We start from the raw sequence: 27,145 nt of genomic DNA on the forward strand, positions 1-27,145 counted from the left end.
GAATATGATAATGATTACATTGTTGTAAGGTAACTACAATATTAGTAAAAAAATACAACATTAGATACACATATTTGTAGCTCAAATTTCAGTTAAATCTGTTCAATATTGGAGCAAGAGTATGGCACTTTAGCATTTTCTCACTGGAACCGCACACATGTGATTTTAGTTAAACTGAATAAATAAAAGTTGGGTTAAGGGCATAAAACTGAGATGCTCCATCAGACTTTAAGACTTTGAGAAATAACTGCACAGCCATCTGTTTGACATTGATATGTGTAAGAGCTTATTGGCATTGACAAGCACATCATATGCCAAATGGAAATGATGTCCTTCAAGTATCTCACAAACTGCAACAGGGAGAGGTAAGCACTGTAGCTCAATGAAAGTAAACATAGGCCTGTAAGCTAGAGGAGAGTGCTGTGTGGCCTGACAGCAGTATGATTCTACTGACTGATTCAGTGAGGCAGCTCAGCCCCTCAGCCAAGCGCTAAGACATGCCCATCACTGTGTGTTACACCGATTAGCGTCACATGCATGATGAGGGAAGAAGAAATTTGTCATCATTTGCATCATTCAATGCACATGAAGCTGCAGCCAGTGCTTGTCACATCCCAAAGGCAGTTTACAAACCCAGTGGAGGGATTGTTTTTTTTTTGTCACTGTGAACAAAAAATTTTGTTTTCTCAGAAAAAGAATGGAGACTCTTGCTGATCCATCAGGATCCGTCATCATGTGTGATCAGTGAATTGTGGTACATCATGAGATTTAATTTTCACCCAGATGCCATCCACATACCTGAACCAACGACTTGGTGGTGTTCCACCATGACCAACAATGATCCCCACAGATAGTGTGTCCAGGGAAGCAGAAGAGCATCATATCAAGAAGGCCCTGACCAAATGTGATTATTTGGTCAGAGAAAAGAAAACGACTCTGTTATATTATAGTGTATACTATATATTGTAAGTTGCTGGACCTCTCTAAGGTCCAAGCTGTTTAAAAGGTGAGATAACTGCACTGCTGGGGTTGTGCCAGCTGGTGTCCTTCCTGGGCTCTGGGTCTGTTAGCTGTCCATAGGCTCCTCTGGTGCTTAAAGCTTCTCTTCCTGGCTGTTCGTACCACCAGGGTGGGTCTGGCATGAGCTTTCTGGCCTCTTTCAGATGTTGGTGTGGGCTTTTGGGCTGTGGTGAAAGCCTTTCTTCACATTTTCTGGTTCTATGCACTGGTGTGCATTGTGGATTGATCTTTATCTGTACTCTACGTGGCATCTCTGGATTCACGTTGCCTTCTGTCACCACCATAAGAGCTGGTGTTTGGACCTTTGTGATTTGGGTGGCCGTAATGGGAATGGGGGTGTCTGTTTTTCTCTCTGTCCTGGTGTAGGTGTTTGTTTATTTATTTATTTTTATTCTTCCTTTTTAGCTTATAAGGCTGATGTCCATTACACTGGACAACTTTAAATGGACAGGTACTTACAGAGCTCTTTTACTCTAACTGAACACTCAAAGTGTTTTTTACTACAAACCTCATTCATCTCAAATTAGATTATGAGACTTGGATGACTGAGAACCTACACAGACCACCTCATTCACCTATTCATTACCTATAGGTCATCTGTAGGTCATGAATAGGTCATGACCTACCTCTGCCTCCTAAGGAAAAAAAAGACACCGAATGGAAATCAGGATGTTCTTTGTTTACCTTTAAAAAAAAAGTGTCTCCTACACATCTTTTGTCCTGTGGGACTAATATGTGGGCTATTTTTTATTTTTTATTATTAGAGGAACAGCTGATACGCTATATAAGCTCAAGATGTTTTTTTAATTAGATCACAGAGAAGAGTTGATAGGTTTAAAGTAAAATTTCAGACATTTCCAACATATATAAAATGCCACTAGAAGCAATAAAGAAAACATTCAATAGAAGTTTGGTTAGAATGAGTCAGTCTGATTTAATAAATCCTCCATTCACTGCTGTGAGTCTTCTAAAGGCAGCATTTAAACATCCTTAAGGTACCCTGTACCCTAACCACTTAAACTAAACCATTGTATCTACCTTCACTCCACTTTCTAAGACAATACTAACGTGGACTAAATGACATACACAGCACAGCAGCGTGAATACAGCGTGACACTTTGATGTTCAGGAAACATAATGTGAACACAGTAGACAACACATAAGACACTGGACAGTGAGTGTACATACACATGCACAAAAAGACAGAAGGACAACAACAACTGATAATGACAGACTAAAAAATACTATACAAATTAAAGCACATTAAATCAACATAAAATCAAACTAAGTCAAATGGAGTAATTAATGCCATTCACTGAGAGCAGTACTAATTCTTCTCTGGAGTGGCTTTCAAATAAATTTCAAGGGTATTGTACAAAAGCTAAAATACAAAAGCTATTTTACAGCAACACAAACGTTAAATAAATCCACTTTTTCCTTTTCATAAAAGTATCTGACAACAGACAAAACACAGTTCAAGTGATATTTACCTATGGGCAGAGGGGCCCCAGAACACAGGGACATATTATTTAGTTGTCTTTGATACATTTAGTTATGACAGAAACAAATTAGTGACAGCCTGGAGCCCAAGAGTAAATCTTCTTATATTCTTCTTAGTAGCATCTTCCAGAGTTAGCGGTATTCTCTCTCCAAAACACTCTACTTTGAATACTTCAGGGCTAGCTGTATAGGAAATAGAACAACAGAAAAAAAATGTATGGTAATGAAACCTTCACAAAAAATTGTGCAAATATGGGTTATCTATACTACTATCTATACTATATACAATTTTGAATTATTAATCTAGCAGAGAAGGTTGTATATGTTACCTTATGAGCAGTGTCTGCAAACTGCTGGACTTTGTGTGTCAGCTCCACAGTTTTGTCCTCAGCACGAGTTAGTCTGTCTCCACGCTCGCCCAGAGTAACATTCACCCTCTGGACTAAATTACCTACACTTCTGCCTTTGGCACGGTTCCGCATTTGACCTGTTTATATACACACACATACACACACAAAAGGATATTGAGAGAATTTTATACTTGTCCATTAAGTAAGAAAATAGTGGACCAAATACCTTTACAATATGTCCAGTATCTTAAACTTAAGTCCATATTTCTAGAGCTTCTGAAAATCAGAGACTATTTTTAAAAATTGTTGTAATTTCTCAAAAGTAGAAGGCATACTTTTGCAAAACTGCACTTAATCGCATTTGGATTTTTTCTTTCTTTTCTTGATTTGTTTTTTGTTTGTTTGTTTGTTTAAAATGTAATGAACAGAAGTGGACAGAGGCAAAATGACAAAAGAAAGAATCACTGCCCAAATAATTACTGTAACCATAACCTAACAGTATAACAGCATTGGACTGGCATATATGAAAATGGACGGTTACTGGTAGTAAAAGTGAAAAAGTGTTTACCCCCTTTCTGATTTCTCATTTTTTTTGTATGTTTGTCACACTTGTTTCAGATCATCAAACAAATTTAAATATTAGACAAAAATAACACAAGTAAATACAAAATGTAGTTTCTAAATGAAGGTGTTTATTATTAAGGGGAAAAATCCAAACCTACTGTTAGGGCGGCAATGGCCAGTGCATGAGAGTGGATTCAAATGCACATACAGACGCAACATAAGAATCAGGTTTCTAAAGAGACTTTATTTACAAACTTCAGGAAAGCAATACTCAAGGATGTGGAGTGTGAAACCGGAAAGAGAGTAGGGGAGGGAATTGTAGCTCGTGGGGCAAGGGTGGAGGACATGAAATTAGGAGGTCATGAGGTCAGGAGTTTACATAGGTGTCGGCGTTCGTCCTTAACTGGTGTAGTGGCATTGCTGATTGACGGACTGGAGTAGTGCCTCCCACATCCACATTGCAGTAGACTTGTAGTCAAGACCGCCTAATCCGAGACCAAGACAAGACCAAGACCAGAGGGTATCGAGACCAAGACAAGACCAAGACCAGAGGGTATCGAGACCAAGACAAGACCAAGACCAAGACCAAGTTGAGAGGCGAGACCAAGACCGAGACCGAGTCGAGACGAGACCAAGACCAAAACCAAGACCGAGACAAAAAAGTCTTTAAACTGCAGCCAGATGCTGCTTCGTTTACAGGTGTCAGGCATATTTATGTGTTTTTGCTTTCGCACAGCCCTCCTCACCGCTGTCTACTGTCTCACTCACTTACTGAGAGGACAGACGCACGCTCCACTTGACTGTCGCGTCTCTCACCCTCTCTGTTTTTAACATAATGATATTATCCTATATCCTCGCATGTGATTGGCCACAATATGGAGGGATTGGAGCATAACTGAGCCACTGTGTGAGAGCTGAGCAGTGAAAGGAAATTAAGTGAGGGTAGAAATGACTGAAAGATTATTAGGCTCTGTTTTGAGTTTTGTTCAAAAACAGAATGACTTCATATATATATATATATTTCCAATTAATCATATATGCTATATATATATATATATATATATATATATATATATATATATATATATATTATCTTTTGTGAGATCTTACTTCTATATACATATGCAGGACACCTTAAACTAGTTTTTAATTAAGCAGCAAGGCAGAACAAAGTCGGGCCTGTATCAAGACACAGGACTAAACCCTAATTCAACCAGACCCAGAACTGATCCAGAATTAAAACAGGACTACAACAGTAACCAAGACAGAACCAGAATCAGAACTAGATGATAGTAGCACTGAAAATCATCATAGACCTGCACTACACTTATTTTTTAATTCTACCAAAGTACACTATTTAGATTCTGAAAAGTTTATATAATTATTTAGCCTTGTTGTGCAAACAAGCCTGCATAACTTAATAAATATAGAATTTGAAAAGTAACAAATGGTATCTAAAAAGTTACACTAGCCACTAGACACATGTTCTGATGAGTTTTGGTAAACAACCATTTGACTAACATGTGTGTCTCACCTGCTCTTGTTCCATCTCTGTTCTGTCCTCATTCTCCATCTCCCTCTCTGTTCCTCTCTCTCCCTCTCTGTTCCTCTCTCTCCCTCTCTGTTCCTCTCTCTCCCTCTTTGTGCTGACAATCAAGCCAAACACCAACATCATCAAATATACAGTTGAAACCAGATATTTACATACTCTTCAGATAAAAACACAAACACTTATTTAATTGTAACATCAAATCAGACTAAATGTTTATTTTTTTAGATTGATAAATATAAAAAACATATTTGTTAACTTTAAGAGAGAAACTATATGTATTTCTTAATTGCAAATGGCACCAAATTGTATTCAAAATTGAGCCACACTTATGGAGCTCCACAATTCTTTTCCTGGTGTTTTGGTTGACATCTCTTGATTTTCCCATTTCAAAGAAACAGGCTCTGTGTTTTGCCTTATATGCATCCACAGCTGTGCCACCAATTTACTCACATGGACTCTACTAACCTATCAGAAGCTTCTTCAACTCAGAATGGAATCGTCTGGAGTTTTCTTATTAATTAACAATAAACTTAGTGTATATGTACTCCTACATTTGATGAAAGTGATTAAAATAGACAGCTCCCTCTTTTTATTCTGACATTTAACTAATTCAAAAGATATTTCAACATTTATTTATCTAAAACAAAAGTTTACTCTAAATTGATGTTTAACAGTAAAAAATAGTTTTTATGTTTTCTACCTAAAGTGTATGTAAATATCTGGTTTCATCTGTGAATATACTGCTGTGTATTGAAATTCCTCTTGTTTTGCATAGATATACTGAACAACATACAAAGCATAATATATAAAATAACATCTACCTGAGTTTTTTCTTTGAAAGAAGCTCCTTATGTCCATTGTTGTGTTCATCAGTACACAACTGAAACCGATTTAGAGAGTTTGTTTAGCCGTGGAGGGTAACAACTGAAAATATGAAATGTAAGCTAAGACTCTCTAAAAAATCAGCATTGTTGTTCGGCTTTTTATTTATCCATTTGTTGATTCACTCGAAGAGTAAGTAACGCAACCAACTGATCAGTTTGATATCAATCTTTTGTGATACACCATCATATTTACATTATTTGTACAGTATGAATGATTTGCTTTGGTACCTGGTCAAACTTAAGCTGTCCTCTGTCTGCAGCAAACTCGCAGGCAGCAGCTTCTCCCCCCTCGCTCACATGCGTGCTGTGCTCAGTCGCCTAGTGCCTGAGCTCGGATCATACCAAAATTAGGGGGAATTTACGACGGTGCGCTCTGCGCTTCGTGTGTTGTTTTTGTTTCATACAGTTGTCAGCCAGTCATCTAACTAACAAATTACACTCCAAAAGACCCCATGCTTCTGAAAAAATGACCCGGGCTTAAGCCCAGTTAGCCACCCCCCCACTCCGTTGATGGTTGACTCCAAATCTCCCGAACACTATGTCGATTTGAGAACGGAAGACCGAAACAGCGAGGCCAAGACCGAGACCAAGACAAAAGTCCGTCGAGACCAAGACAAGACCAAGACAAAAGTCCGTCGAGACCAAGACCGAGACCAAGACAAAAGTCCGTCGAGACCAAGACGAGACCAAGACCACGTAAAAGTGGTCTCGAGACATCCAACTCTACATTGCAGGTGGTGCTGGATGGAGGGTACTGCGAACTCGACCTCATGTTCCAGAAACAGTGGAGTTTGATATCCTAAGGAGACACTATTTTTCACTGGAATACCATGAAGTCTGAATACCTGCTCCACCAGAATCCTGGCTGTTTTTGTGGCTGTGGGTAGCTTGTCTAATGCAATGAAATGTATGGCTTTCAATGATGGTTAGTATGGTTATTTTCCCTGTAGAGACAGGCAGCCTTGAAACAAAGTCCAATGCTGTATGTGACCCAGGTCGGTATGGTGTAACTAAAGGCTCTAGCAAACCTGTGGGACATTGGGTGTGGGTATTGTTCCAGGCGCAGGGAGTGCAGGCTGTCACATACTCCCTGACATCTTTATCCAGAGTATCCCACCAGAAATACCTCATGAATAAAGAAGTGGTCTTACTGCTCCTTGAATGGCCAGTATTTGGCCAGTATGAACCCAGTCCAGGATGGGCTGCTGCTGGCACATAACGTTGATTCGCTGGACCAGTTCCCAGGTCAGTTTCAGTCTCCAGCAATGTCCGGCTATGTACCCGATCTTGCATGTAGAGGGGAGGATGGTTGGGAGTTACGAATGATCAGTATCGGGGACGAACTGGTGAGAAAGTGTGTCATGTTTGTCATTATGAGAACCTGGGCAGAAAGAAATAGAAAAAATGTGCCTGTGTGCATTTAGTCTCTTAGGTATTCTAAGGTAAGTTAAGTTCTTGTGAGCAGCCCATATGGTGAATGGTTGCTCGGTTCTCTCCAGCAGGTTTTGCCACTCCTCCAGGGAGGTTTAACTGCTAACAGCTCCCGGTCGCCCACATCATAGTTTCTCTCTACAGGGTAGAGGTGACGAGAAAAAAAGGCACACGGCTGGAGTTTAGCTGGGACAGGACTGCCCTGACCCCAGTGTCGGAGGCATCTACCTCCACAGTGAATGGTTTGTCTGATGAACAGATGTTTTAGTGATGAAAGTAGTGTCAGCTTCAGGTGACCAGGTGAATGGAACATTGGTGGACATGAGGCATGTTAAGGGTGAGGCTACCGGGCTGTAGTTGCGTATAAACCATCTGTAGAAACTGGCAAACCCCAAGAACCGTTGAAGATGCTTCCGTGATGTGGGAGTTGGCCATTCCTTGACCGCTTGGACTTTGGCAGGACCGGCCTTCACCTGCCCTCCTACCATGATGTAGCCAAGAAAATACACAGACGGTGAGTGAATTCACAATTTCAAGCTTTGACATAGGATTTGCTTTCCAGGAGGCGCATGGACATGAGCTTGGTGTTCCTCGAGTTATTTTCAGTAGATCAGTTGATGAGATGGTAGAGAGATCTGGAGTGGTGTCGTTATGGGCATGAGGTTCTGCATAATCGGATGGGCAAACGGAGGTGAGACAGTTTAAGTGACAGAACCGCGACGGAGGCAAGTTACATGGAAGGGGAGCAGAAGTGACGGGAACTGGAAGTGCGTGAGCCAAAGGCCTGTGGGGTCTGTAGTTCTTCTCAGCTTCTCTTTCTCTCAGGCAGTTGTCAGTCGTAGGGAAAGGGAAACTAACTCCCGAAACTGCGAAAGAGGCAGGCTAATTGTGAGAGACGAGCTGATCTTTCATGGTTTCATTTAGCACTTGAAAAAATATCCCCTGTAACGTCCGATCCTGTCATCCAGTGGGGTGGTTTGGTTTAAACTAGATTAAAACCAACAATGCTCTTAAAAATATATATATTTTAAAATAAAATAATTAAACATACCAACCGAAAATGGATTTAGCTACATTCTGGACCATGTTTCCAGAATGCACTAGCTAGCGAGCTGATTGGAGACCGTAACAGCCAATCAGAATTTTTGCATCCAAGTCTTTGATTGGTTGGTTTTGTGGCACCCTTATAATGGTGTACAGAGAGTTGTACGCGCACGGAGCAGAGATGCTATGAGTGCGAACGACACACTGAGAGCAGGTCCACAGATGTCTGTCAGCACACAGAGCAGAGATCTGAGCAAGAGCAAATGCCAACAACTGAGCGAGAGGGGCTGTTATTGTGTGTGTAAATGGATAATAGCAAACACTGAAATACATTTCTTGCACGCAGCAATGAATTTTGTTCGCTCAAATTAAACTTTTGTTACCTCATAATAATTTTCTCCTCAACATGCAACATGCAACATTCGCCAACAACATCCAAAAAATAACGCCATATTTTTGGATGTATTGGTTTCTGCGGTCTTAACTCTATCACCGTGAAAAATACACTTTTTGACAACACTGTACGCGCAGTACACAGCAACACCAAAGTCAAATAATGACCATTATACGCATTCTTAAAAAGAAAGGGGATATGGTAGGTGACCATATTTTGATTTCCAAAAAAGAGGACACTTAGCTCAGTTATGAAGAACTTGCTTAAAGAAACATATTTAACATATTTAAACGATGCCTTCTCTGTGCAGTTAATGAATTATGAAATAAAATATATCATATAGGCTTTTACAAGTCAACAAATGCAAAAAAAAAAAAAACCTTACAAACCTCTGGAATTAAATAATGGTACAGAAATAATGCCTCATCTGCATAAGAAAAATTACCAGTACTGGGTCGGTATGAGGGCTGGCCTGGGACAAAAAATCGGCCCGGGCATTTTGACTAGAGACCGGTCCACCAGGTATTATAGGAAAAGCCATGCTGAGTCTTGTCCTGTGGAGGTGGCTTTCTTCTATGTTGTGCCATAGGCTTGTGAACATTATAGGCACAACATAGAAGAGCCACCTCCACAGGACAAGACTCAGCAGTCCATCTGCATCTTAAGGATAAAGGACACTCTTTCGAGGATGCCAATGTTCACATTTTGGACAGAGAGGACAGATGGTTTGAAAGAGGAGTGAAAGAAGCCATCTATGTCCACTGTGAGCGACCATCTTTGAACAGAGGTGGTGGTTTACGACACCAACTGTCTGCCATCTATAATCCAGTTTTGAGTTCCCTCCCCAGACGCCTTAACGCCCACTCACATCCTGGGCCATCTGACCTCAGGAATTCGCATGATAAGGTGGGGCCAGGTTTCACAATGAGCTCACCCGAAACCCTGGCTGATTGGGACCCACACCCATTTTCACACCTTGGCTCAGGCGATTAGAGGATCATCAGGGGGTCCTTTTGTCCCTCTTTGGGGGGATACTCCCACTAGGTTTAAATCTGCACCATAGCACCCGCCCATCTGTATAGAAACTCCGTCATGCTAGCTAGTACGCAGTGCGAGTTATTGTAACTGACTGTAAAATGTCAGCACAGCGAAAATAAACCACACCTAAACTTGGTTTATATCTGACCCAGATAGACTGCAGGTCATAACTTCTTACCTGAAGATCAGTTCACCTGACACTCGGACCAGCGGCCGCCTCGGGTCTCTCCTCCTCCTGCCTCCCCTTTCCCTCATCCACCTGCTGGCCTCTGTGGGAGCTCCGCCATAGACACCACCAAACAACTGAGTTATTTTTACACATCGGCCAGCATCTGGCCAATCTACCACCTTTCATTGTTTATACCGTTACAAAAACGCGTTGCTGCACATTGTCTGTCCCATCTGTGAGCACAGAACAAGCGCTCACAAAACAGCAGTTCGGGGATGACGTCTCACACATGGGTCCTCTGTCGGACTATAGGAAAACCCGGACATTTTTATCAATCTCGAAAATCCCCCCGGACGCCCCGGACAGAACGTGAAAAGTGGACATGTCCGGGGAAAAGAGGACGGTTGGTCACCCTAGGATATGGTAACATACAAAGGGGAAAAGATGTATACTATTATGTTTGCCCAAATGTGTAGCTATAACAGCTTCAACTCCTCTGTGAAGGCTTGAGTCCAACTCCTAAAAAAAAAACAACTCATACCATAAACCACCCTTCACCAAACTTTACACTTGAAGATATTGAAACTGAAAGCAGCTGACCTGAAAGAGAGGATCATAGCTAAACTGGGAACTGGACCATCCAAGGCTGATTACCAAGACTATGTGAAGTGCCCTCTAAAGGTCTACTAGAAGATAGTATGGAGAATCAACCATCTGGGACCATCAGTAAGAACAAGCAGCTGATGAATACCACAGCAACAGTGATCCTTGAGATGCTTGGCTACAAGTTGAACAGCCACAAGAAGAAGGAGACTAGAGACCAAGATCAAGGCAGCATGAACAGAAATTAGTTAACTATCCTAGCTGCAGAAAGGTATGAGAATGGGTTCCAAAAAGTTAACAACAATGCTCAGTGGCTAGGAGCTAAGAGCAGACCACAGCCTCCCTGAACAGGCTTTGGTAACCATTACAGTGGCAGATATCCAAGAAAGAGTCTCAAGCATGAAGAGTTGGACAACATCAGGCCCTAGCATAATTCACGCCTACTGGATAAGATGCACCCAGAATGGCTATCCAAAGACCGAATAGCCCTGATCCTGAAGGATCTCCGGTAAGGGCCCGTCTAAATACCAACCTGCCTCAGCACAACATGGAAGGTCTTGTCAGGCATCATAGTGGCCATGATGAACAGGCACATAGCTCAATACATCAGCAGGGCCCAGGAAGAAATAGGCAGGAACACCAGTAAGACCAGACTGACCAACCTGTGTATTGCCTGGACTGAATAAAAGAAAGCCTCTATGACTCAATGCCTCAAGGATGGATCCTAAGAGCGTTTATCTGGAATTTGCTGAGGAATGTGATGAACAACAATAGAGGCCAAGTTCAAACCAATTTCATATATCACCATCAACTGCAGGATTTGCCAAGGAGATACTTTATCCCCACCGCACACATTAACTCGGTGGATAAAACATAAAGTTCACCAGGGAAGAAACAAAGGATAACTGTTTGCTTTTCCTGGACTGCACCATGCGCTTTGAAGAGATTGGAAACCTCAACATTGAAGTTTACTGGAAGCCCACACACACGAACCAGTACCTCCTCTTTGACTTCCACCACCCTCTGGAACACAAACTTGGAGTAATCAGGACCTTACAACACGAGGCAGAAAATGTTCCCTCTAAGCCTGAAAGGAAAAAGAAGGAACACACACATGTAAAGGAAGCTCTCAAAAACATGTGGTTATCCTAATTGGGCTTTCATCAAGCCAGCAAAGATGCACAGAAAAGAAGATCTGACACCAGCTAGGGAGGATAAGAAAGACAAACGCAACAACATTGTCATCCCCTATGTGTGAGGGCTTCGCTGTATGGAGATGAGGAAGAGCAGACCCAAATGCAGGACTCACAGGTTAGTGTGGAATGAAGATGGTGTTTATTATACAGAATGGATGAACAGAACATGAGACGGACGACTGGCTGACTGACTGACTGACTGACTGAAAGACTGACTGAACTGAACCGAACTGGAACACACATCCGGGGTAGACAACATTAATGACTAGACAATGAACTGGTGGAAACTGACAACTTAAATACACAGACTGATGAGGATGATAATGAGAGACCAGTGAGTACACAGCTGAACATAATCTGGCTAATGACACATATAGTGGAACTAGAACATAATGCACAGAGACAGAAAGTTGGCACAGTGAAACATGAGCATGTAGAAAATAAACTGAACATGAACAAACTGAAGTCGCTGGGTCAACGACCCAGGAACCCTGACACTATGTAGCCAGTGTATCTGGAAAAACTCAGGGGAGTCTTCTCCAGGCACGACATCCCAGTTTACTTCACACCCAGTGACAAACTCAGACAGAAACTGGTTCATCCCAAAGACAAAACTCCTAAACACAAACCTAACAATGTAGTATATGCTGTAGTGTAGCAAGGATTGCCCAGACCTCTACATTAGAGAAACCAAACAGCCACTTCATAAATGCATTGCACAACATAGAAGAGCCACCTCCACGGGACAAGACTTGACTGTCCATTTGCATCTAAAGGGCAAAGGTCACTCTTTCGAGGATACCAATGTTCACATTTTGGACAGAGAAGACAGATGGTTTGAAAGAGGAGTGAAAGAAGCCATCTATGTCAGTTTAACTTATACACCAATATGCTGATAACATTTTGAAATGCAAGTCTACTGATACAAACAAATTCATACTATTACTATCATCCTCTGCTAGCATTATCAATAGCAACACATTGTTAAGCTATTGCTGTGGAACTGTTTACTTTTAATTGTGGTGCAGCTTGGCATGTGTCCCATCCATTACACTGGTCCTATTAGTGGTTTCAGTGGAATGCTGTGCTCACTCTTAGTCACAGAACTAATGCCAGCTATTGTATAAACCTCCCTGAAACAAACAAAGTCTCCTTTCATGTCAGGATCTCATTACAAAGAGGCCTTTCTCTGGCAACAGAAAGGTGCAGCTCAGCAAGAACAATAGACAAAAAGACAGAAAGGAAAATGACTCTGAGACATGCTGAGGATACAATGAGCTGAGGAGTCCCAGTGCCATAACATTAAGACAGGAGGAAATCTGTGAATCAAAGTGTGTTTTTGAGCTGTACAATAGACTTTTTAGAAATCCTCTAGACCTAGTACCAATTTCAGAAAAGGATCGCCATTTCATTAGATCTATTAGAATCATTTAGAGGAATTTCATGCCTTGAAATATTAAGAGTTCCTGTGAATAAGATGTAAAAAAGATCTTATATTAGCATCAGACAAGCCCATGATTTGCTTAGTGCATGCTGGGGGATGTCCAATAGCACACAAGCATTTTTCTAGTTTTACTGACCATTCACACCATGTAAATTTAACCATACATTCATACAGTGTTTTCTTCCATACACCTTATCTATATCACAGGCAATTTAGAATAAGTTAACAAGCATGTCTTTGGACAGTGGGAGGAAGTCAAAATACCCTGAAGAAAACCTACACATATAGATTATAGAAACTCCATAGAGAAACCCCATCCAGGGTTTGGACCTGCAACCTATTCCACCACCATACCACTTCAGTTAGAATACCACTAGTGTTAGATTCATATTTAATTTACCTAACTTGAGCTATCATTTAATATCCATTTAATGCCTCCAATTTGAGTTCCATTTTTTTACTTTCAGCAAAAATGTATTAGCATTTATATAGCATTTGAGTGGTCTCATTGACTCTTCAAAATGGCAGCAGCCTTGTCAAAGCAAGAAGAAATTGTGTTAATTAAATAAAAAAGGATATGGAGCACATTACTTATTACAGAACTGCTTCCCACAATTTCAGGATATTGATATTGTTAACACTTTTAGGCTAAATTCATAGCAGGTAAAACAGATATTGAACACCTGCAGCTTGCATGTATTATTTTAGGGTCTACCTAAATAAATATATTTAAAGGTACTATTGGCATGAAATTCCCACCAGATGCCAGTAACAACTCTTTCAATCCACACATGTGAAGAAATCAAACTATATATGTCCATAAATGATGTCTAATAATGAGAAATGACATGAGGAAAAAATTATTGAACACCCTTACTGAAATTTATTTAATACTTTGTACAAGATCCTTTGTTGATGATGATAGCTTCAAGACGCCTCCTGTGTGGCGCAACTAGTCACATGCATTGCTCAGGTGTGATTTTGGCCCATTCTTCCACACAGTCTTCAAATCTGGAAGGTTCAGTGGACCTCTTTAATGAACTCTGAGCTTTAGTTCTTTCCATAGATTTTCAATTGGATTTAAGTCAGGTGATTGGCTGGGCCAATCACAGCTTTATTTCCTTTCTCTGAAACCAGTTGAGAGTATCCATGGCTGTGTGTTTGGAATCATTGTCTTGCTGAAATGTCCACCCTCATTTCATCTTCATCATCCGGGTAGATGGCATCAGATTTTATCAAGAATGTCTCAGTACATTTTTTCATTCATCCTTCCTTCAATTATATGAAGGTGTTGGTATATATTGCTGCAAAGGCTTTTGTTTTTTGGGTTGATATGCAGTGCCTTTTGACCGTCAAACATGGTGTGTATTATGGCATCCAAAGACTTCAGTTTTAGTCTCATCTGACTAGACTATATTCTGTCAGTATTTCACAGGCTTGTCTAAATGTTGTTCATCAAACTTTAAACCCACATCAACATGCTTCCGCAATGATGTCTTGCTTGGTGAGCATGCACACAGGCAACGGGAATTGTACCTGCCTGTTCCGGTTCTTTCTGTAGAGCTCTGTAAGTGGTCTATGGCTCTGGGACAACTCTTCTGGTAATTTTTTTCACTCCTCTATCTGAAATCTTGGGGCGAGCACCTGGTGAAGGCCAGTTTATAGTGAAAGAGCCAGACAAAGTTTTAATTCATTTGAAAGCCTAATAACATTAGGCAACTGAGCTCGATTATCTCGTTAATAATTTTACATCTTCGCTGAGTACAACTCTGGATACTGTGTTTGCTCCTCTGAAAAAGAAAGTCTCAAATCAGAAGTACTTGACTCCCGGTATAACTCTCAAACGTGTACCTTAAAGCAGATAATTCGTAAGCTGGGGAGGAAATGGCGTCTCACTAATTTAGAAGAGCAAAATTTTGCTTTTTAGCAAAATTATACGCTAATCTCCAACCTTCCTTTTATCTCAAAGGGTTAGGGTTTTCTTAAAAGACTAGTTGTAAAACAGCTTACTGATCATCTGCAGTGTGGGCAGTGGTTTATTTAAGTCTGTTTCAGTCAGGTTTCAGAGCTCATCACAGAACAGAAACAGCTTTAGTGAACACATAAACTTCTTATGACAGTGGACTCATCTCTGTACTTTTTCTCCTAGACCTCACTGCAACATTTGATACTGTTGACCATAGTATTTTATTACAGAGATTATAGCATGCTGTAAACATTACAGGTTAGCAGTATTGACAGATTTAAAGATTAACTGTAATTTTATATATAACTGCCTTCAGTCTGGGTACTAAGGGAAGACCAGTATAGATTAAGAAATCTTTGGACGTCATGTTTCCCATAATGCAGACAAAACCTTCTTTTCATTAAACCTATTAAAACATTAAACCTCTATATGTTCCTTTAGTCACTACCTTACCTTGACCTGGTGAGGGACTTTGGTTTGAAACCATCAAGTTTTTTACACGATTCAAGAAGGCTTTGCAGCGATAGATGACCAGATTCATGGTGCGGGCATCTAAATTAACAAACATAACACATTACAACAAAACAAAATTTTAACAAAAATTCTGTTAAGAAATAACTCTTATCATAACCTCAGTAACCATGAGACACTACCTTGTGTTAGTTTGGACTGGCAGTTAATGAATTCTGTGTGTTTGGGAAGAACAAAGCTCTTCCGTCGTGCCTGTAGGTTTTTGAATTCATAGGTATCTGGGTGACCAGCTCCTGCCATTTCTTGATCACTTTTATCAACTCGTCCCCGCTGGCTTTCCTTTCCCATTTTCCTTGACTTTCCCAGACCACCTGCTTTCCCCTCCCAGTGGGTTTGACAGGCGTGGTACAGGATCTGGACAAAAATACACTTGTCTGCTGAGGAGCTAGCCACCCACTGGTCCATAGCATTGTCAAAAACCAAATCAAACTCTGGGCTGTCCTGAAAGAGGAGGACACAGGAGAACAAACAAACCTGGCAAACAACTGAATGCATATGAAATGTAATGTAAGGATACAACAGGTAATGCTGCTGACCTTGTTGGGGTTAATCCCATTGACCTGTTGGAGTTGTTCAACTCTCCACTGGGACCTCCTGATGAAGGAGGAGGAGCCTCCAAACCGCTTCACCTTGGTAATGAGAAGCTGAGGAGGTCTGGTGTTGGTAACTAGGAAATAAATGCAAACCACAATATCAAAATTTAAAGCTTGTAATAATAATTTTACTAGCACCAGAGATTTTGTTCTGATAATTTTAAACTAAACTTTTTTACTGTAAAAAAGATACTTGATAACCAATGAACTGAACATTTAGAGTAGATTTCTTTTCATTTAGATGGTAATAAATTGCCTGCCCTTGAAGGCTACAAAAATAATACATTCATTAGAAGCTTTGCAATTTGCAAAAAGAGCTTGGGCACAGTGTTACTGGAGGCCAAGGTTATGCCATCCAAGCATCTGGCTAGATATCATATTTTGAATATTTGACTGAGGACTGAGTACAATAACTTCAGTTTTAACTGAATTTATAAGCGCATTGTCACCAGCAGATTATTTGCAAGTGTTCAGTTTGCAATGAACAAATCAAATGAATAGAAGCAAACCCAGCAATGCATCTTCCATTTATGCTCCTGGAGGTCATACGCCTCAAAAATCACTTAACACTCATTTACTGTTTCACTTTTTTAGTTTGTTTGTTAGTTGTTTTTTTTAATTTGTTCAAATCAATATGTCACTTTCATAAAATGTGAAAGTAGTATGAGTCACTGCAGCACCTTACAAGAATGCTTTTTGGTACTGCATAACCTCTGGCTGGTGGTGTTGTGTTTGTTGAAAAATAGCTAACTGTCAATGTCAATGTAAGTTCTCCTTCAATGTCTTTTGTAGACTTTCTAGCAAGAGCAAGTTTATGTAAAACAATATTTTAGTCTTTTCATCAGTTAGAACCAAATAAAATAAATAAAATGTTCTTGATCAAAACAAAGAACATTAAAGTTACTGGGAGCTGCAAATGGTACTCCCAAACACCCAATCTGGGGTCTATTTTTCATCCTACTGAACAAACTGGCCACACCTTTCATCACATTTTTATGATGCTGACATCGGGGGGCAGAGAAGCAATGGCAGTAACAGTCCAGACACAATCAATCACTCAAGTTCACTATTATACGCAATGGATAATTATGAATGGCTTAAGAGTTGCACTAATGGACATGGTCATGATAGGGGGGGTTCACTGCACCCTGCTGGGATGGTTGTTCGTTCCAGAGCGTGTGGCTGAATTTTCAATTCAGTCAATTTTATTTATACAGCTCCAAATCACAACAACAGTCGCCTCAAGGTGCTTTATATTGTAATTAAAGACCCTACAATAATACATACAGAGGAAAAACCCAACAATCATATGACCCCCTATGAGCAAGCACTTTGGCGACAGTGGGAAGGAAAAACTCCCTTTTAACAGGAAGAAACCTCCAGCAGAACCAGGCTCAGGAAGGGGCGGCCATCTGCCACGACCGGTTGGGGTGAGAGAAGGAAGACAGGATAAAAGACATGCTGTGGAAGAGAGTCAGAGATTAATAACAAGTATGATTCAATGCAGAGATGTCAATTAACACATAGTGAGTGAGAAATGTGACTGAAGAAGAAATATGCTGTGGAGGATTCAGGGTCACCTGATCCAGCCCTAACTATATGCTGTAGCAAAAAGGAAAGTTTGAAGCCTAATCTTAAAAGTAGAGATAGTGTCTGTCTCCTGAATTCAAACTGGAAGCTAGTTCCATAAAAGAGGGGCCCGAAAACTGAAGGCTATGCCTCCCATTCTACTTTGAAATACTCTAGGAACAACAAGTAAGCCTGCAGTGTGAGACCAAGGAGCTCTAATGGGGTGATATGGTACTATAAGGTCATTAAGATAAGATGGGGCCTGAGTAGGATTTTGAATTCAATCCTGGATTTAACAGGGAGCCAATAAAGGGAAGCTATACTGTCTTGAATATGTTAATATGCTAATGGGACAAATAAGTAGCCATGAATATTGTATTTTGATTTTTATACATCAGAAAATTGTGAAGCCTTTATTTTGACACCTGGATAGACAGGAAATCTTTTATTTTGACATGTGTATAGACAGGAAGCAGGAAGTGCAGAGAACAGTGTGAATGGCTACCCCTTTGTAATCATTTGTGTTGAATCCAAAACAATCCTTCAGAAAGCAATGGTTGTACGTTCTGTCAGTTCTTTGTATATTAGGTAAGTAATAATAGGGTGTTTTGTGACATTATTTTGTACCTTCTTTGAAGTGCAGTAGTTATAGGCCGTAGCCTCTGAGCTAATGATACAAATGTACGCGCACCGACTACCTGCTCATTTTTCGTTGTATTAATGTCAGACTGTATATCTACAGGATACTTATTTTGTAGTCTCCTATCTTAGTGCCTATATATATATATAGGCATACATGCTGACTATACTTACATGCTGATTATATGACAATCCTTTGTGTTTTTGTGTTTTGTATGTGTTTTTCTAGTTTCACTCCAGTTCATTGATGTCAGTTCAATGTGATTGCTATGTACAAAGTCATTAAAGGAGCAAGTATGCTTGTCTTCCTGGTTTTTGAAAAGGAGTTTGGCTGGCTGTTTATCTATGTTCACGCTCAGAGAGTTCAACACGTAGAGAGAACAGTACAGAAGCCAATATGGGAGAAATATGCTCTCTCTTTCTAGTCCCTGTCAGTACTCTTGCTGCCACATTTTGGATTAACTGAAGGCTTTTCAGAGAGTTTTTAGGACATCCTAGAATAACCTCAGTTTTATCTGAATTTAGAAGCAGAAAATTAGAGGCCATCCAGGTCTTTGTGTCTTTAAGACATTCGTGCAGTTTAACTAATTGGTGCATGTTGTCTGGCTTCATGGATAGAGTTGGGTGTCATCTGCATAGCAGTGAAACTGTATGCTATGCCTTCTGATGATACTGCCTAAGGGAAGCATGTATAATGTAAACAGAATTGGTCCTAGCACTGAACCCTGTGGAACTCCATAATTAACCTTAGTGTGTGAAGAGGACTCTCCATTTACATGAACAAATTGGAGTCTATTAGCTAGATATGATACAAACCACTGTAGTGCAGTACCTGTAATACCTACAGCATGCTCTAATTGTTCTAATAGAACAATTATGGTCGACAGTATTGGACGCTGCACTGAGGTCTAGCAGGACAAGCACAGAGATGAGTCCACTCTCAGAGGCCATAAGAAGAAGATCTTCCGGGTAGCGGGTGTTTGTTGGGTACCTGGAGCCCAGTGACCCTCATCTTGGTTTACACCAGGGTGGTTGGTCTCTACTGGGGTCGGCTGTCCAATGCCCACAGGACTCCTACCCCTTGGTCATGTGTGCCCCATGTAGGGCCTCCCTCCTTCCCCTGCTGTGATGGGCGCACAGATATCAGCAAAATGTGTGGCTTCAGGTCTTCAGTACTCTTTGGAGCTGTGGTTCTCCCGGATCCATCTCGGTCTGTCTTTGGCTCCTGGGGGGTGTTATTGTGGCTTACCACCCTCATTTTCAAATACATTTTGTAAAACAGACAGACACACTCACTCACTCACACATGCACTCGCTCACTCTCTCACTCTCAACAGGCAGAGGAAGTCTGAGGACTAAATACACAGAGGTTAACTGTCACAGACAGACCCAGTACCATGATAGTCTTTGTCTCATGCTTCCTGTTTTATTTTGATAGTGTGCTATTTTATTTTGATAGTGCATTATGTTCGGCTTTGTTTCCCTGTCCTGTTAGTCTGATTAGTTCCAGCTGTGTTTTCCCTCCCCTCATTATTCTCCATGTATTTAGTACTCGGTATTCCCCTGCCTGTTGTCAAGTCGTCCCTCGTTGCTGTTTGTGTCACTGTGGTTTTCGCGCTACTCCTAGTTCAGGTTCTGTTTTCTTGTTTGTAGTGTTTGAGTTTCCTACAGCAATAAAAGCTGCCTTCCTTAGTTTATCCCTTATGTTTAAGTCCTGCATTTGGGTCCAGCCTTTGCCTGCCACACAGCCAGCGTTGACAAAAACTACGTGCAGGTGCATGTCACACACATGACTTTGTTTATATAAGATCCTAACACATGCAGAGACTATGTCAATTGACTATCCTTGCTATTTCCATTAACATATGAAAAACACAAGCTTGCAAAAGTGATGAGCAGTGTTGGACTTTTCTTAATATACATTAAAACCTGTTTTAATTCACATATATCACAAATTATTTATGTTTCATTTTTCTTCCCAAAAAGAAATATTATTTATCCTTGTCTCCAAAAAATATGGAATAGGATCATCATGGAGATCTCACAGTATTAAAGTTGTATGACATATTCTCTGATGTTAATGGGGTTTTAAACAAAAAACCCCCAAAAAACAATATTTTGAGATGATAATTTCTCAGATTTGAGTCACACAAATATGAATGTGCCCTGTCTGATTTTTTTTAATGACTCTAATGCAGGGCTCTAGAGTGCGACCAATTTGGTCACAAATGCGACCAAATTTTTCAATGGTGCGACTAAAAAACATCTTTGGTCGCACCGGTACGACCAACTTTTCGGGTAACAAAAAAAAACAAAAACCCAAAAAATCTCTGCAACTCTCCGTGTGGTCAACAACAGACACACATTATGCCCCTATCGTGGACTAAACCAATCAGAGATAGTCAGGGGCGGGACCTCTCTGATTGGCCGTGGTCCAGTTGAAAGTGCAGGTGGATAGAGAGAGGTGAGTAGCTTGAATAAAGCGATATCGAATCATTAAATCCTGAATCGACTTTTAAATATAACCGTGTTTTGCCAGAAACGCCAGATTCTCAGATTAAAGCTCACAAAACTATTTCAACAACCACCAAACAGTAAATGAGAGCAGGTACACAGAGTCCACACAAAGACGTAAACACAGAGCGGACCGACGCATCAGAATCAGCTTTCTCTTTCTCGGCTTTCTCACCCAATGGCACGTAGACGGACACGCTGTTGGAGCTCACCGATTCTGATGCGTCGGGTCCGCTCTGTGTTTACGTCTTTTTGCGCTAGATTCTGAGCTACAGGTTTTGTCTCTCTCCAACCAAAATTCACCGAGCCAGCAGCAAAAGAAGCAGCAAACTACGCTTCACATTTGATAAATGTCATCAATAATTCACTCTTACTTTTGCTGTTTTGCTTCCACCACAATAAAAATCACACTTCATGCACAGCGCTCTCTCTCTCTCTCTCTCTCTCTCTCTCTGTGTGTACTTCAAGAACAGTTTCCCGTCTCAAATCTCTGTTTTCTGCATTATTCATTCGCTTATTACCCACCAGTCTACCACAGCGCTGTCGGCCGCTGTCTTTTTCTTTCCTTTTTTTTTTTTTTTTTAACTTAAATGTCCTCGGACAAGAAAGCCTAATTTCTGCTGTTCAATACTGAAGAAATTTGAACTTTTTAAAATTATTCAAAATTGCAGAATATTGCAGAATATTTTTAAGGTGATCTGTTACAAAAAGCCAGGCCAGGAAAATCTCCTTCATGTTTTTCTGTGTTTTATTCTCAGTCACTTTCACACAAAGGCATCTGCTGTGATGTTCACAATTCTGATGAAGTCTTACATGTATCAGTACTGATAAATGATCAGAATTATAATATTTCTGACTGTCTGAGGCTAAATTGAATCGAATCAGGACTTTGAGAACCGGAATTGAATGGATTATAGAAATCAGTGATGATACCCAGCCCTAGTGAGCAGCCTAGGCCCGACAGAAGTGGATGTAGCTGTGGGTAATAAGAAAAGATGAAAAGAACTATTCATAGCTTTTTTGTTAAGTTAAGGCCTGATCTGTCTGAAATTCATAGCCAGTGCTGACACAGTGCCATCAATCTTTGAACGCTGAAAAAGCACAGTGTATCCAGAAAACACATTATATGCTACAATAAATGCACTGCCCAAGTGTCCCCTCTCCCCACTGCCTTTCAGCAGCAGGCAGCAGCAAACAGGTCGTCAGAGGAGGCCGAGATGATGATTAAGTTTAACATTTTCTACAATATTGCCAAAGCACTTTAAGTACAAGATTGTTAGTTAATCATTTACAAATGAATATTGCGTGTATGGACTGCAATCCCCCCCCCCCAAAAAAAAGTGCACATGTAAAACTGCGGTGTTAAGCAATGCCGTTGAAAAATTTGAGTGCGCCTAACTTTTGTGCCGGTGCGCCTAACTTTAAAAAGTTAGGCGCACCGGTGCAACTGTGGCAAAAAGTTAGTCTAGAGCCCTGCTCTAATGGCCTGACTAGAACATCAACCTACAGTTTTATTTTTTTAATCAAAAACATAGAGTGCCTAATACAGACTTTTACCTGATACACAGATGAATGTGGCATAATCCCCTTTAGGTCCAGTAGGCAGGAAAGCCATCCTCTTCTTTTTCCTCCTCCTCACCTCCACCGCCACCAGCATCCGCTCATCACGAGGGATGAAGATCTCTTTGTTAATGGCAGACTGAATGTTCATTGTTGTCCAGAAACCTACACAAATAAATGATATACATGACTATTCTTGTTATCCCTGGTTAGGAACAATTAACATCCTCTCATTACATCTGAGAGAGGGCAAACGGAATCCATCCAGCCTTTTATGTTTAAAGTGATACAGAGCGGAGTTTATCTATATGTGCTTTTGCTAATAATAATTCATCTTTAATTCTTAATCAAATATAATTAAAGTATAAGTCTGATTAATATGATTAATGAGAAATGCAATTTGAGTAATGAAATCTTTCTGATACTTGAGTTCTGACCTCCTGGCCTTTAACTGTGATTTGATGTGTCTGCTTCTGTGCTGGGACTGTTTGTACCAACAGGAAATCCAAACATAGCAGACAGCTTAGATTTTGTCTCAGGCCTTTAGTGCTTGGTCAGGATGACTAAGCAAACATTCACTGAATGTCTGCTGTCATACATTTATTTACATTTGTTTCTTTTATATCTCATTATTCAGCTGAAACCTGACATGCTATATAAGTATAAGTATATATAAGTCTCCAACACAGACATTGGTTTCCAGAATGGAGCCTAGCATGTGCCTGCCTGAGGACAGGGCAAAGATTCACACTGTAATTTTCACTGCACCTTTCATAATGTTGCTTGACATGGTTTAATGACAGAATATCAATCTGTGAACACATTTCGACATGAAATGCATTCGGGTCACAACCTGACTGTGTAGAGCCTATATTAATAAATCACTTAAAAATACAGTTTGCTCATTTTAAGGATCTTAAAAGTTATTTCAGTCTCATTTTTCGTCAGTGGTCAGCCATGTTCATCTAATTACGGACCCCTGGCCACAAATATTTGGTTGCCACTAGCCAAGTTGCTTTCATGGCCCAGCTTTGTTTCTTTCTTTAGTAATTAGACATATCATGCAGGAGTGTATGCATACATGTACAGAGAATAGTAGAGAGTTTTTTTTTTCACTTTTTTTCCAATAAGGATAATACTCAATGGTAAGTGTCAACCTAAACACCTGTTGTCTGCTTCTTGTCTGACAAACTCCTCTTTTTCTTTCTTTCAGTACCACTTGCCTGTGCCACCTGCATGTATTTTCCACTTGCTTAGAGTACCATCCCAGGGGAGGGTTAAAACAAAAATTAATGTGTAAGTAATGCTCAGAGAGCTTTTCTTTGGAAAAGCATGTTTTTGGGATACGTCCACAAATAGAATAGGCGGACCATGTTAAGGTCAGCAAGTCTGTTACCCCAGTGACTGACTAAGATTTTAAGTTAACTCTCTTTTTAGGACAGAAAAATCCAGTTTCCCTCAGTTTAGGGTTGCAAAAAAAATAATAGTCCTTAGCTAAACCTGCTGCTTGCAATAGGCGCCTGAGGCTGAAATAGTTATGTTTTTCTTTTTTTGTGAATTGCTATAATGAAAGTGTTTTTACTGGTATTTTCTTTAGCTTAAGGTGGTTTGAGACCACACAAAGTCTATATGGGGCAGGGGTTTTGGTGGTTTTTGACATCCAGATGTGCTAGTTCAGCAGTCTACTGAAATGACCCCCTCATTTTCATATCTTATTGGGAATTGCTGTAGCTCAGGAGGTAGAGATCGGAACTAAGTACTGGTCGGAAGGTTAGTGGTTTGATCATTCTGTCTGCATGCCAAGTATCCTTGGGCAAGATACTAACCTCAAGTTGCCCGTATGAATATTCGTTAGGAAGCACTAAACGCTTAGAAGAAAAGTGCTTGTGTGAATGTGACATGTTGCATAGAGCACTTTGAGTACTCCGGGAGAGTAGAGAAGCGCTGTATAAGAATCAGTCCATTTACCATTTTATTGAGGATATCTAATTGACATACTGCTTTCCCTAGTTGCTTACCCTAACCATTAAAAATAAATTCCTAATCCTAACCCTTAGCCTAAACCTAACCATTACCTAATTGTAACCCTGATACTAAAACCTAAAAGAGCCTCAGAAATGTCTTTAAACTTGTGGGGACAGGCATTTTGTCCCTATAAGTAACCGTTGTTCCCCACAAGTATAAGGCATGACAATTTTCTGTCCTCACAAAGATATCTAAATATGGTACACACACGCACACACACATGCATCCCATAAAAACATTGTTGATTTATGTCCCTGTGCATTATTTAATTTTTGTGCTCCAGGTGTTTGTTGTAAGTTTGTTGCATGTTTGTTTTTTCTTACGGGTGCAGCAGTTGGTGATACATGCATGTTTCTGTGCATTTCTATTTGTGCTCTATCGTTTTTTTCTTCACCTGCCTGTCCTGCCCTAGACACTGTCATACTGTATACCACATATAATGTAAGAACTGAAATAACACGAATAGAAATGCAACCCTGAACAAGAGGAGCCTATAGAGAATTTATAGAGCTGATCTTGGAAAAGCAAAATGTGTATGGCACAACAGTGTGTTCAGGTCATAATTCTGAGTGCAAAAGCTGCCCGACAGAACAGGATGAAAAAAAAGTAAAATTTTAAAAAAAAAAGCTAATAAAGAGCTAATTCTTATTTATTACAAAAAGCACAAAACCATTTGTCGTGTCATAATCGGTCACACTGATAAAAAATAAATAAATAAATAAAAATCAGTCACAAGTGGCATCTTAGAGATTATGTGAATATAAATATATTTTGTGAATATGATTAATACTGAGGGAAAAAAAACTAAATGCAGTGTCTTAAAATCTTGTGTAATGTACTTGCATTTGTTCATTCATTCTTCATTCATGGCAATCAAGACTAAAAATCACATTTCAATTCTTCAGGTTCAGACTTTGTAAATCAGAACCTCTGTAATTTCCCCTGAAAATCAGCTATAAATGATTCTCGGTTATTCTATCCAAATAGCAAAATGACACTAAATCAGGTTTAGATTGGAGTCCACTTGCATGATGAGCTGGATCATCATAGATCACAAGGATCACAGACTTAAACCAGATCAGGTCTGGATCTGTTTTGTCCCAACATGACAATATGTTTGCTTTTACTGAAACAACTTTATATATTCTTTAAAGATTTAGAAGGCTGCTCTTTATTTTTTAGTTAAATGTGAATCAGTCAACTCTAAACACAGTTTAAAACATTTCTGCTATAACTGATATAGGGGCCGATATATTAAATATAGGTATTTTTTTCTGTAAATCTTCACTAATAGCAGACAACATCAGACACTACAGTAACAGGTGTCTCTATCATTGAGACACCTTTAGTTGCTCTGCAACATTTGAAAAAGTATTTTGCTATTATTGGTATTTCCATAAGATAGCAACAACTTATATATATTTCGAGTGTGGAAATTATGAAAATGACTCAGTGATTGTGGAATTAATTATGGCCCTGTCTCTTTCCTTCTTTGTACCCATCTTGTTTTTGAGCATTACCAGGTTGGTGGATAAAACTGATTTAAATGATAACACGTGACAGCATATTATTTTGGTGATTAAGTTATGACACACTGCAACATTGTTTGGACAACCACTTATTATGCAAACCTCACAAACATCATTTCAAAAATAATAAGAACTTCCATTTGAACCACTAACTTCCGTGTGATTTGGTTCCATCATCCCTCACAGGATTGTTTCACATTATTGTTCATTATTCAGTAATCTATGTGTGAATCACTGGACATGGACAGTTTTTTTTTATTATCCAAAATTTACATATTTTGAGAAACAATTTGTGAAACAAAGATTTTCTCTGGTGAGCCAATTCAACAGCTGCATATTATCAACAATATTATAATATTGACCCATATCACTGACCCATATTTTATAAGGTAAGCGTGACCTGTATTTATAAATGTTCATTTTAATGAGCACTCAAAGCTCTTTATACAACATGTGTCATTCAACCATTCGCACAAGCACTGTTTTCTATACTTTTTCTAAGGTGCTCTCAATCTAACATTCATACTTCAATTTGGCATGCAGGCTTGCCCCCCACCCGAGTCCTATTTTATTGTTATATAATGCTTGATGGGATGTTTTCTGTTTGTTTTGGGGGGTTTTTTGTTTGTTTTTTGACAATTAAACACAGTGAACAACAGTGAAATGACAAAGTATTCAGATCTTTGTCTTCAGTAGAATGCCACCATACATTTACCAGACAAAGACTTTCATTGCTATAGTTATAAACAATGTTATTGTTTTCAGCTGCTGTGCAGCTACGCTTTAAAAAGTCTTCATAAGACCACCAGCCTAAAATTTTATAAGACAGTTAAGTCAAACATAGCTAATTGTGTTTTGACATTTTTATTCCTTACTCTACAGTTTTCACTCATTTACCAAACGTAAGTGCAAATATTATCCTACCTGTTCTTGTTTTCTTCTCAATCCAAATCCTGGAATGGTCTTTGTTTCTACTCCAGTGAGACTCTTGTGTTAGTACAGATGTTCAGTTAGTACGTGGTGAAATTGA

The 27,145-nt window shown here is 39.8% G+C and overlaps 1 protein-coding gene across 3 annotated transcripts; it reads right to left on the minus strand.

Annotated features, from left to right (window-relative positions):
* Positions 1–1,949: 1,949 nt before the first annotated feature.
* Positions 1,950–27,145, minus strand: stxbp6l (syntaxin binding protein 6 (amisyn), like). Of its 3 annotated transcripts, none has more exons than XM_031741681.2 (7): positions 27,040–27,145; positions 22,559–22,726; positions 16,223–16,353; positions 15,809–16,040; positions 15,609–15,707; positions 2,850–3,007; positions 1,950–2,703 (listed from the first exon to the last, which is right to left on the minus strand). In XM_031741681.2, exons 2-7 carry the CDS (start codon positions 22,710–22,712, stop codon positions 2,680–2,682), a joined length of 798 nt encoding a protein of 265 aa, XP_031597541.1. In that variant the 5' UTR covers positions 22,713–22,726; positions 27,040–27,145; the 3' UTR covers positions 1,950–2,679. The 3 variants fall into 3 exon arrangements, with proteins under 3 accessions (XP_031597541.1, XP_031597540.1, XP_031597539.1); XM_031741680.2 differs by having other exon boundaries at positions 1,950–2,699; positions 15,809–16,127; XM_031741679.2 differs by having other exon boundaries at positions 15,809–16,127.

The sequence above is a fragment of the Oreochromis aureus genome, linkage group 15 (assembly GCF_013358895.1).
Source record: "Oreochromis aureus strain Israel breed Guangdong linkage group 15, ZZ_aureus, whole genome shotgun sequence".
Classification (NCBI taxonomy): Eukaryota; Metazoa; Chordata; class Actinopteri; order Cichliformes; family Cichlidae; genus Oreochromis; species Oreochromis aureus.